We start from the raw sequence: 11,945 nt of genomic DNA on the forward strand, positions 1-11,945 counted from the left end.
ATTTCTTTTAATAGGGTCTTATAGTTTTCAATATATAGGTCCTTCACTCGTTTCGTTAAATTTATTCCTAGGTATTTTATTCTTTTTGTTGCAATTGCAAAAGGAATTATTTTTTCCACTTCTTTTTCTGATGCTTCATTATTAGGAATGCTATGGATTTTTGAACATTGATTTTGTATCCAGAGACATCACTGTATTTGCTTATTGTTTCTAGTAGTGTTCTTGTGGAGTCTTTAGGATTTTCTATATAGAGAATCATGTCATCCGCAAATAATGACAGTTCGACTTCATTGTTTCCTATTTGGATGCCTTTTATATCTTTCTCTTGTCTGATTGCACTCGCTAGGATCTCCAATGTTATATTGAATAACAGTGGCAATAGTGGACAGCCTTGCTTTGTTCCTTATCTTAGAGGGCAGGTTTTTAGTTTTTCACTATGAATTATAATGTTGGCTGATGGTTTGCCATATGTGGCCTTTATTATGTTAAGGTACTTCCCTTCTATACCGATTTTGTTAAGTGTTTTGATCATAAATGGATGCTGTATCTTGTTGAAGGCTTTTTCCTGCATCTATTGATAGGATCCTATGATTTTTATTTTTAAATTTATTTATGTAATGTATCACATCCCTGTGTCTCTGGGATGAAGCCTACTTTATCGTGGTGTATAATGTTTTTAATGTGTTGCTGTATTCGATTAGCTAGTATCTTATGTAGGATTTTTGCATCTATGTTCATGAGAGATACTGGTCTGTAGTTTTCTTTTTTCGTGTTATGTTTACCAGATTTTCGTATCAGGATAATGTTGGCCTCATAAAATGAGTTAGGAAGTATTGCATCCTCTTCAATTTTTTGAAAGGGTTTGAGGAAAATAGGTATTAAATATTCTTTAAATATTTGGTAGAATTCACTGGTGAAGCCATCTGGTCCTAGATTTTTACTTTTTGGTATGTTTTTGATGATTGTTTGAATTTCCATACTGCTGATTGGTCTATTTAAATTTTCAATTTCTTCTTGATTCAGTCTAGGATGGTTGTATCATTCTAAGAACTGGTCCTTTTCTTTTAGGTTATTGAATTTAGAGTCATATAATTTTTCATAGTTTTCTTGTATAATCTTTTATATTTCTGTGGTGTCTGTCATCATTTCCCCTCTTTCATCCCTGATTGTGTTTTGTGTCTTTTTTCTTTTTTCTTTAGTGAGTCTAGCCAGGGGTTTGTCAATTTTATTAACCTTCTCAAAGAACCAGCTCTTTGTTCCATTTATTTTTTCTATTATTTGTTGTTGTTGTTGTTGTTGTTGTTTTCAAATTCATTTATTTCTGCTCTATTTTTGATTATTTTTTCCTTCTGCTGAATTTAGCCTTCATTTGTTCTTCTTTTTCTAGTTTTTATAAGGTGAAGCATTAGGTCGTTTATTTGGGCTCATTCTTGTTTTTGGAGATAGGCCTGCCTCTGCAGTGTCCCAAAAGTTTTGATATTTTGTACTAATTTTATTGTTTCTATGTATCTCTTGATCTCTTTTTATTTCTTCCCTGATCCAGTTATTCTTCAGGGGCATGTTGTTTGATCTCCATGCATTTGTGGCTTTTCCTGATTTCTTTTCGCAGTTGATCTCTAATGTCAGAGCATTATGATCAGAGAATATGGTTGGTATGATTTAAACTCTCTTATATTTGTTAAGGCTATCTCTGTGTCCCAGTATGTGGTCAATTCTTGAGAATGTTCGTGTGCACTCAAGAAGAATGTATAAGCAGCTGCTTTGGGATGGAAGGCTCTGTCAGTGTCAATTCTGTCCAGTTGGTCTAATGTGTCATTTAAGGATGTAATTTCTTATTGATTTTCTGTTGGATGATCTGTCCATATCTGAGAGTGGGATATTTATGTCCCCTACTATGATAATGTTTTGGTCTGTTTCTCTCTTTAGTTCTGTTATTAATTGCTTTACATATTTTGGGGCTCCATGATTGGGAGCATAGACATTAATAAGTGTTATGTCTTCTCCCTTTATCATTATGAAGTGTCCCTCGGTATCTTTCTTTACCTTTTTTATTTTGAAGTCTATTTCATGTGATATTAGTTCCACTACTCTCACTTTTCTCTGAATGTCATTTGCTTGAAATATCATTTTCTACCCTTTCACTTTGAGTCTATATTTGTCGTTGGAGCTGAGATGTGTCTCCTAGAGGCAGTATATGGCTGTGGGGTTTTTTATGTTTTTTTTTTTTTCTTTTTTGATCCATGCTGCAACTCTGTGCCTTTTTATTGGTGATTTTAGTCCATTTACATTTAGGGTAATGATTGAAATATCAGGTCTTCTTATAGCCATTTTATCTTTTGCTTTCGGGTAGCTCAGTGTTCCCATTGCTTCCTTGTCCTTGTGTTTCTGTTTTCTTTATTTTTGTTGGCTTTTGTGTGCTTTGTCTCTGGTTTTTTTTGTTTTATGTCATATAATTCAGTTCTGAATCTTTGGTGTGTGGTTATGGTTAACATTACGAATATGAAAAGGATAGTTTTGTATATTTAAATATTTGATTCCATTCCTTTCTGGCTTGTAAGATTTGTGCTGAGAAGTCTGAGGATAATCTAATGGGTTTTCCTTTATAAGTTACCATTTTCTTCTCCCTGGCTGCCCTGAGAATTCTATCTTTGTCGTTGATTTTTGATAATTTTAATACAGTGTCTTGGTGAAGGCCTTTTTTGGGTTGACATAATTGGGTGTTCTGTTGACTTCTTGAATTCCAAGCTCCAGCTCATTCCTTATTTTGTGGGTTTTCCCTCTGGTCCTTCTTGTTTTATGTTATATACTTTGGTTCTGAATCTTTGGCGTGTGCTTCCCATTATGAGTATGAAGGACAGTTATATATGTATATATACATTCGTCCACCTTCTTCTCCATGTGCCTTTGATTCCTACCCTTTTCAGTCATTGTCTCAATTTGTCCCTATGTATGCTGACATTCATTACTACCTTGCTAGAGCGATTCTTCTTATTATTTAAGCTTATAATGCCCTGTTCATAGTAAGGGTTGCTCTCCTCTGTTTCTATTTGCCTGCTAGTTACCTTACTTCTAAATATATATATAGTTATTTTGTTTCAGGTGAGCTGACCTCTTTTAGTATTTCCTGTAATGCAGGCCTCGTAGTGGAGAATTCTCTCAATTTTTGTATGTCTGGAAAGGTCTTAATTTCTCCTTTATATCTAAAGGAGAGCTTAGCTGGATACATTACTCTAGGCTGGTAATTCCTTTCACTTAATAGTTTAAATATTTGATTCCATTCCTTTCTGGCTTATAAAGTTTGTGCTGAGAAGTCCGAGGATAATCTAATGGGTTTTCCTTTATAGATTTCCGTTTTCTTCTCTCTGGCTGACCTGAGAATTTTGTCTTTGTCTTTGGTTTTTGATAATTCAATACAATGTTTCTTGGTGAGGTCCTTTTTGGGTTGACATAAAATTAGGTGTTCTATTGACTTCTTGAAATCCAGGCTCCAGCTCATTCCTTAGATTTGGGAAACTCTCATCAACTATTTGTCTGAAAATGTTTTGTAGTACCTGCTCCTTTTCCTTGTCTTCAACAATGCCCATTATTTTCATGTTTCCTCTCCTGATGGCATCAGCTAGTTCTTGTATTTCTCTTTTGTTATTTTTCATTATTTGAATTCTTTCTTCTTCCTTCTGATTTATTTCTAGATCTGCCTTCGATATCGTTGATAATTTCCTCCATTTGGTCGACTCTCTTTCTCAACCTTGCTGTTTCTTTTTTCAACTCTTGCAGTGTGTTTTTTTTTTAAATCTCCCGATCTATTATGCTCTTTTTATAGTTTCAATATCCTTGCTCTGCTCATCTAGTTGTTTTTTCAATTCTTGAAATTGTTGATATGACTCATTTTGTAACTCACTGAGTTTTTTCAGAAGTACCATCCTGAATTCTCTGTCATTTAACTTGCATATTTCTACGTCTGTAAGCTTATTTTCTAGAGATTTTTCTCTTTCTTTCTGAGATGCCTTGTCACCTTCGTTGTTCATGGTGTTTAATGAACTATTTCTCTGCCTGGGCATTAATGGAAGTGTATTGACCTTTTTTTTCCAGAAAGATTTATTATATAAAGGTCTCTCTTTAACTTGTTGCAAAGAAGGCACTTTCTCTCAGTTTCCAGTAGGTGGTGTCTATGCCTCTTGTATCCTTGCTTTATATAAAGCCTTAATGTTTTTTAATTTTCTTGTAGATGTTTAATCACGCTCACTACTCTCAGGCTCAGTCCCTGTCAGTGTTAGTGATAGTTTTGGTAGCATTTGCTCAGATTCCCCTGGGGCTCTGTGGTGTTCGGTGTCAGAGTTTATGGGGGGGAGGGGCCCTCTCAGTTGGGATTTGGGGGCTATGGCTTAGCCTCAGTTTTGCAACCACGGCTGGTAAAATAAACTGTTATTTCTCTGCTCTCCCACTTCTTTGCTCTCTGCCTTGGTGACTGGGCTCTGCCGCCACCTACGTAGAGCTCACAGCTCTCCCAGGCTGGGCTGTTCAGGGAACTCGCCGCACTTTCTCCCCTTCCCCTCCTCACACTGTGAGCTCTGGTGGTTGCGAGAGGCAGCCTCTTTATTTCTCCCAGTTCTCCACCCTATACCTGGTAGCTCTTATGAGCAGATCCCATGCTCACACGTGCTGTTGTACAGTTTGAGTATTTTTTGTTGAGTTTTAGTTGTTCGGCTCATTGTTGTTTTAATGGGAGAGATCTGGGGATGTCTCTCACTCCTCCATGTTTCTCTAAACTTCTAGCATGGTTTTAGACCAGTTAAATGATTAAGAAATACATAAATACTACAATAAATATGACACTATTCTTAATAAAGATGTTAAGTTTATAGAAGTGAATGTCACTGTTTGTGAGTTACTGTGAATTTGTAGAGGGAAGGTTATCAGAATACAGGGAGCAAAGCTTGGATTTTAAAGTAGTCCAATAATGGAGTCCCCACTCTATAATTTTCAAGCACTGTGGAAGCCCAATACAAATGCTAGAGGCTGCCATGGTTGAAAGGGCAGGTGGAACCTTCTGGTCCTGGCCCCATTGGCTCATGGTTTGGGCAGGGAATAAGCAATCCAAGACACAAAATACAATGTGCAATGTCATTCTTTAATATGAAAATAAACAAGGAGAATGAGTGCAAAAAATACAGAACAACTGGCAGGCTTCATGGTAAATTTTGGCTTCCTTGTCAGTCAGGCTCCAACCTTAGTCATGGATATGGTCTCAGGTTGGAGGAGGTATAACAAATAGGAGGATGAATTGAGAACGCCTAAAGGCTCCTTAACCAGGCCTTGTTTACAAGATCCTTTGTCAATGTATGAAGGCCTCCTCTGTGATCTTGCCCTTCATCTAGAGAAAGTCAAGAGAGAGAATGAGAGATACAGTAGAGCCAGGAGCCCTGAGGTTCACCCCTAGGCCATCTGATTTCTGTCCACTTAACCTTCCTGAAAGGCTAGAGATCCATTTCCTTTTATCTCTGAATTCTCAGACTTCACTTTTTGATGAGTAAAGAGTTTTGTAGTGCAGATATAGTCTAGTCATTGTACTGAAAGCACCTGTGGTTGGGGAGGACAGATGACTTCACTTGGGACCAAACTGGAAACACTTTTACCACACAATGTCACTGTTAAATCTATGCTACAGAAAGAAGCCTTCAAATTTACCAAGATGTATGTACCAGAATAAGCAAGTGGCATGGCATATAATGCTGAAAAAGTAGTGACAAGGCAAATGTCTATCAATAATAGCTATGGCCTACTGGGATTCAGTTGTTTAATATACAGATCTTGGCAGAAACAAGGTAGTTTAATATATACTGAGGTGAAACTATGCTGATGCTAATAATTAATAAACAAAATAAGTTTCAAAACAGTATGTATGGTGGAAAAAGTGATTAAATGTATTAGTATACAATTAGGGGATTTTTCACATGTGCACTTTTATATGAAAAAAAATAATTTAAAATATTACCTGCAAGTTCCCACTATTCATTCCTCTGCTCCTCCCTGCTCCCTCCTATCCCCATGTACACCCATCACTCACTTCCGAGACCACTGGACATTCATCCCAGACTGAGTGGAGAAAGCCTGCACCATTTTCTGCTGCTCTTGGGAGAAGGTGGACCCAAAGATGGAGGTGGTTGTGGGCACATGGACAGAGAATGAACTCTGAGTCTCCTTGGGGGTGGCATCCCTCATAAACAGCTCATCATTCACGACACATAGACTGCAGAAAAATGAGACCTCAGAAAACTGATGGAAGGACAATCGCACACTCCCAACAATGATCCAGCTCCCATTGTCACTCAGCAACCAGATTCCTTTTATTTATAACTGCTTGCCCCAGACTCCCTCCCCCAGATTCCTTGGCAGGTAGTTCTGCCCCTCCCACAGAGATCACCCTTGGAGAGACTGTCTACCAGCTTCACTAGATTTGTAAGTTTAACCCCAAAGCATTTACTCTTTAAAACAGCCCAAGGGAGAAGATATTCTAATCTCATTTTAAGAGGAAGACAGTGTGTCACAGAGAGATGATGTGACTTCACTACGGTATAATTCTAGTGAGTGTTGGGGTCAGGAAGAGAACCCAGTGCTCTACCTCCAGAGCCCACTATTCTCTCAACCCCTGTGCTGGACTGCTCCTTGGATCTACCTGTTGGCTTCCCACAACACTGAGGAAATCCCAAGGATCTGCACCACCACATTCCCACACCCATGAGCCCAGGTTGGGCTGGGTTTTCCCACCCATGGCACAGGACTCACCTGGAACTGCTGGCAGGTGTAGCAATGAAGGTCCGAGAGAAGGCACGCACAGAACCTTGAGACCTTCCTTCCACTTCAACAACAATAAACAATACTCCCTTAGAGTCACACACGCTTCACAAACTCACACAGTGTTCCCCAGTCAGGGTCCGACTCAATACTCATGCCCAAGGGGACAACTGTACATTAGGAGTCAGAATGTTGGGAATGGGGAGGGAAACAATAGGGGCAATCTGCTCCCACTGATAAGGCACTCTACTATGCCCCAGGCCCTGAGATAACCACTTCACATGTTCACTTGATTCATTTTTCCAGCTACCCAAGAGATGGGTATTACTAGCTCCACTTTGAAAATGAGGAAAATGAGAGATTAGGCAATGGGCCCAAGTTCTCAGAGCAAGGATCTGGGATGACAGCCATCAAACTCCACATTGTGTGTCCCTAATATCCAAGCTATGCCATCATGGATGCAGGTCAGAACACAATAGTTTAGGGGAAGAAGAAAGGTGGAAGGAGAAAGAGGGAATAGCAAGAAAGGAAAAGGAATCGGGGAAGCTAGGAGAGTTCTGGGAGTGAGCAGTGAGGTAATTGGGGAGGGGACTCTATACATACTCACCTTCCTTGAACACCCCATTGACAAAGAAGAAGAGCATCCTTTCCTGAAAGGGAAGAACCCAGGCACAGAGTCACCACCTATACCTCTTACCCACCTGCATCTTTCTGGGCCTGCCGAGGGAGAAAGCAGGTGCTCACCGTCGGGAACCACATGTCCACCACGAAGGAGCTGAGGTCATGCTGAGTTTTGGGCAACACACAGAGGGAGCACACAATGTCATGTTTTGTATGCTTCAGGAGCTGAACCCGCAGGTCTGTGGGGAAAGGAGAGTGAGGGTCAGGGTAGCCACACCCTGATCCCTATGACTGACCCCTTCACGCCCCCTTTCCCTGCTCAATTTTCCTCATCACACACGCACAGGGGTCTTTGAGGTTCTTCATATTCCTGTTATCCTTGAAGTAGTCGCACAAGCTGCTTCTAGGAGCAAAAGAAACAAGAGGTGGTGGTCGAGTCAGCATGCGTGTTTTCAGGAACTGACCAGTGTGTGCTGGGGAGCCATAGGGCTCAGAAGCAGAAGCTGAGCTGTGATACTCACGGAGATGGGTCCTCAGGGTTGAAGGGTATGGTCAGGGAGAAGCAAGCTTTGTCGTGATAAGCACCCAAGAGACCCTGTCGATCTCCAGAGTCGTAAATCAAGTAATATCTGTGGGGGAACAATGAAGACAGTTTGGTCTGGATCTCAAATGGAATTTGGAAGTCCTTGTAAGCAGACCTGTTCTGGGATGGCCCGGTCTCCCCATTCCTGGTGTTCTCGGTGGTACTTACTGCTGCAGGAATTGCATGACTAGACTCTTCAGCGTCTCAGATGTTTTGTGGCTTTCCTGGAATCAAAGGACATTTGAGACTACATGGGTGATAAATCCTCCTTTGCAATACCCTCAATGTTGTTGATCTTTCTTCCTCACCTTGCAGGAATTTATTAAGTAGGGTCTGTCAATGTGAATGATAATTGGTGGAGGTAACGCCTGGCCATCCTGCAAAAGAGAAGAGGAAGTCATCAGTGCAGCCCAGGGAGGTGGCTCCGGATGATCAGGCAAAGTATGGGCACAGGAGATGGTGGGGGTCAGAGGTCAGGTGTAAAAGGGCCCTGTAAATTCCACTGGTGAGATTACAGAGGCATCTTTATCATGAGGTCCTGGGAGTCTCTACTGTTATATGCAACTTTGTGTGTGTGTGTGTGTGTGTGTGTGTGTGTGTGTGTGTGTGTATGTATGTGTGTGTAAGATATTTTTTTGGAGAGCATATTAATGTCTTTTTGAGGAGTCCATGTCCCCTAAAATGTATAAAGTTCTGAAGCAAACATAATCAAGGCAAGATCCAAAGGGCTTGAGGCCAGGTGGGGAGGTCATCAATGTTAGTAAGAGATGATATGAATGAAGGCACTTACCAGGCGTAACAACTTGGGGAAACAATCCCTGATGGCACTGTCCAAATCCAAAAATAGAAAAGAGTGGTTGATAGTCTGCTTCCATTTAGTTAACATACTGATGATATAAACAGAGATCAGTGTGTTCTGCCCATCCAGTAGCCCTCTTTTCCCACCTCTGCCTCTGATTTCAAAGGTCCTGGGTCCGATTCCCTGCTGAGCACTGAGCATCTGCCATATGGATTGTCTGAAAGGTACAGTTACCTCACCTCTCTCCACACATTCACATTCACGTTACCTTACTTTCTCTCTTCCTCCCTCATTCCTTTTCACTCCCTCCCTCATCTTATCCCTCCTTCTTTCTCTCTATCCTCCTGGGTAGCTCCCACGTAAACTGCCCTGTCTCCCTTCTCCAGAGTCCAGGTTTTCTGATCCCTTCTTGCCTCCCTTCCTTTCTGCAAGTCCCCACTGAAGGCTCTGGAGAGAAGAGGGAATATGGTGGGAGCCCAGGGCTCTGTTTTCCTCACTGGGGGTCCGGCATTCTGCCAGGACCATGACAACCCCCAAGGATGGCCTGGGATAGTGGGGCAGGAAGGTGATTGGGTGGAGCTCAGAAAGCAGGGAGGGAAAAGGAGAGGGATGAAGACAGAAAAGGAGTGAAGATAAGAAGGGAGATGGGGAAGACAGTAATAGAAAAAAAGGAGAAATAGAAAGCAAAGTAAAGGAAAGGGAAAGAAGCTCTATCATGGATGTTAGAGTAAGGGAAGAAGAGAGAAGAAAAGGGATATGGCTCTCCTGCTGCAGCCCTTTCTTCATTTGCCCCTGGCCGGCCTTGGGTCCCAAAATAATAAGAAAAAACATGCATGTGTTGGGCTGTGGGTCCATTGAATGCTGGTCGAGCCTTTGTCACCTGTTGGAGCTCAGTCTGAACGGAGCATGGGAAACAGCAGCCACAGGGAAAGGAGACGTTCTCCAGAAGGAGTAAAGGGTTAAGCCCCAGCTCAGCATTGGGTTGAGAGTCTGTGGCCCCCTCCTATGATCACCGCCTTCTCTCCTCATGGCTCCTGTGCACCTGTGCCTGTCTTAGTTGGTTCTTTGCCTGAGGAATCATACCCATGTTGGGCTACTCAGGGACCCTCTGAAGGACCAGGTAGGAAGATATGATGTTTGGAGGGAGGGAAGGGCAGTGCTCTGAAAGGCCTGTCCTTCTGTCTCCTCATCCCCCTCTGCCCTTTGCCTTCCACTGCTGCCTTTGGAGGTCCTCTTCTCACTGGCAGTAGCCCACTTCTGGTCTCTTGACTCCGGGATCCCTGATTTCTTTTAAGGAGGTCCCAGGTCCTTCATTTGGGTAAAGGAACAAATGTCATTATGATAGACACCTGGAGTCTCAGTGCTCAGCATGGGGTGGCAAAGTTTCCATGTCAGCTTTGGATTAGATGGGAGACCATTCAAGAGCACAAAAAAGAGGATTCCTCCCCAAAAAAGATTAAGAAAACTATATGAGCAAGAAGGCCTGTCTCAGCATGGGGCCATGGGCTAGAGGACATTTCTCAGTCCAGATCAGCAGTATCTGCCTCAAGGCTGGTCACCCTTGGTCCTGGTGAGGAGCGGGGAGCTTTGCTTCCTGGAGCACATTCTTGGGTGTGCATGGTAGCAAAATCTAAGTACAAAGTCGGGAAACAGACCCCAGGCCAAGGGAACAAGTGAGTAGGTCAGAGGAAGGAGAGGACACCTGTAGGCACAAGTGAGGAACACAGAAAAGAAAAAGCAAAGCCTGAGGTCCGATCAGAAAAACAAGGCTGCCACCTTCTGCAGAGGGGCACTGTTATGGGTAGTTCAGGCTCCCAGGGTGCAAAGGTACCCAGAAAGGGTGAAGAGGTTTTGCACTGACCATATGTAGGTGGACTGGTCTGGGAAAGTGCTGCACAAGGGGTTCCCATCCAGCCAGAGCTCTTCAAGCTTCAGCCCTTTCATCTTTCTCAACTCCCAGGTAGAGTTCAGCTGAGAAATATAGGGATGGAGTTGAAGAAGACAGAAGGAAAGAGGGACATCCAAGCTCCTGAAACCCATCTTCCACCCTCCCCCTCAAGTACCTTTGCCTGCCCACTGTCATCACTCTGATGAGTACCTCACCCCACTCTCAACCCAACTTTGATCTCTCTCCGTATTCTCACCTCATTTCTGGAGAGGTTCAAGTTCTTGACTGTGGGAGCCATCTGTATAAGGTCAGACAGGCCATCCAGCCGGTAAAGTTTGTTGTTGCATAAGTTCAAAGATAACAGCTTTGGGGGAAGAATTAGAGTGATGGTTACTAGCCAGGGTCTTGCAGACATATCTCCCCTCTGCTCTATCTGTTCCACCCCCTACCATAACACCAGCACTGGGCTTAATGCTTCACCTCAGGGAAGTTCTTTTCGATGATCTGCAGGGTGGCAGCCATGCAGTTTCTTCGATTCAGGATAATATCAATGTTAAGGCCCACCAAGTCTTCAAGAAGCCGAGAGGAGGAAATCAGAAAGCTGAGAGGGGTCCAGGGACAGCAACAACCCCTCCTTTGTTATCATCTCTAAGTCTCTCTCCCAGGCAAACTACTCTGCCCTCACCGGCCATAGAATTACTGCTGTCAGCCATACCTGGGTCAAAGCGGAGCATCTGGAGGTCAAGAGCTTTCTGGGAGATATCATACCGTTTGTTCATGGTCAGCTGCAGAGGGAAATGGAAATGCCACTCTGAGCCTGTGGTGGTGACAAGGAACTCGAGGGCTGGAGAAAGGCAAATGGGTCGAGGGGCACACATGTGCCTTCACTGTGCATTACCTTTAACTGCTCCATTTCTTCTGGCTCCAACTTATCCCGCACAGAATAGGGTACAGCAGAAGTATTGACAAAGATAGGTATCTTCAGGAAGAAAAGGTGGGGTGAGCGACAGGAACTATAGTTCCAAACAAGACAACCAGCCCCTGGGCTGTCCTCCTGCCCCGGGACTAGGTACATGTAATGCCCTTGACACGCACCTTTTGGTTCTCCTGGTCATAAATCTTGTAGCTGACATCCATCAATGCAGAGGCGGTGCTAATATCTTGGACAAAGAACAGGGCCCGTTTTTTCACATAGTGGAACTACAGGGATAGAAACAACAATAGTGTCATAGGGCAATGGCTGCTGCTGAGCAAGATCTCTT

The 11,945-nt window shown here is 42.8% G+C and overlaps 1 protein-coding gene across 1 annotated transcript in view; it reads right to left on the minus strand.

The window, feature by feature from the left end:
- Positions 1-6,060: 6,060 nt before the first annotated feature.
- Positions 6,061-11,945, minus strand: part of LOC102882095 (nuclear RNA export factor 2) — an 18,378-nt gene continuing 12,493 nt past the window's right edge. The window contains exons 2-16 of the mRNA XM_006922724.1: positions 11,779-11,883; positions 11,582-11,662; positions 11,399-11,468; positions 11,164-11,252; positions 10,940-11,047; positions 10,657-10,766; positions 8,787-8,823; positions 8,305-8,373; positions 8,165-8,220; positions 7,935-8,042; positions 7,758-7,816; positions 7,537-7,652; positions 7,400-7,442; positions 6,784-6,856; positions 6,061-6,247 (exon numbers count right to left, since the gene is read on the minus strand). Of these exons, the coding sequence (XP_006922786.1) occupies positions 6,061-6,247; positions 6,784-6,856; positions 7,400-7,442; positions 7,537-7,652; positions 7,758-7,816; positions 7,935-8,042; positions 8,165-8,220; positions 8,305-8,373; positions 8,787-8,823; positions 10,657-10,766; positions 10,940-11,047; positions 11,164-11,252; positions 11,399-11,468; positions 11,582-11,662; positions 11,779-11,883 (1,311 nt within the window). The remainder of the gene's footprint in view (positions 6,248-6,783; positions 6,857-7,399; positions 7,443-7,536; positions 7,653-7,757; positions 7,817-7,934; positions 8,043-8,164; positions 8,221-8,304; positions 8,374-8,786; positions 8,824-10,656; positions 10,767-10,939; positions 11,048-11,163; positions 11,253-11,398; positions 11,469-11,581; positions 11,663-11,778; positions 11,884-11,945) is intronic.

This window comes from Pteropus alecto, unplaced genomic scaffold, assembly GCF_000325575.1.
Source record: "Pteropus alecto unplaced genomic scaffold, ASM32557v1 scaffold1239, whole genome shotgun sequence".
NCBI lineage: Eukaryota > Metazoa > Chordata > Mammalia > Chiroptera > Pteropodidae > Pteropus > Pteropus alecto.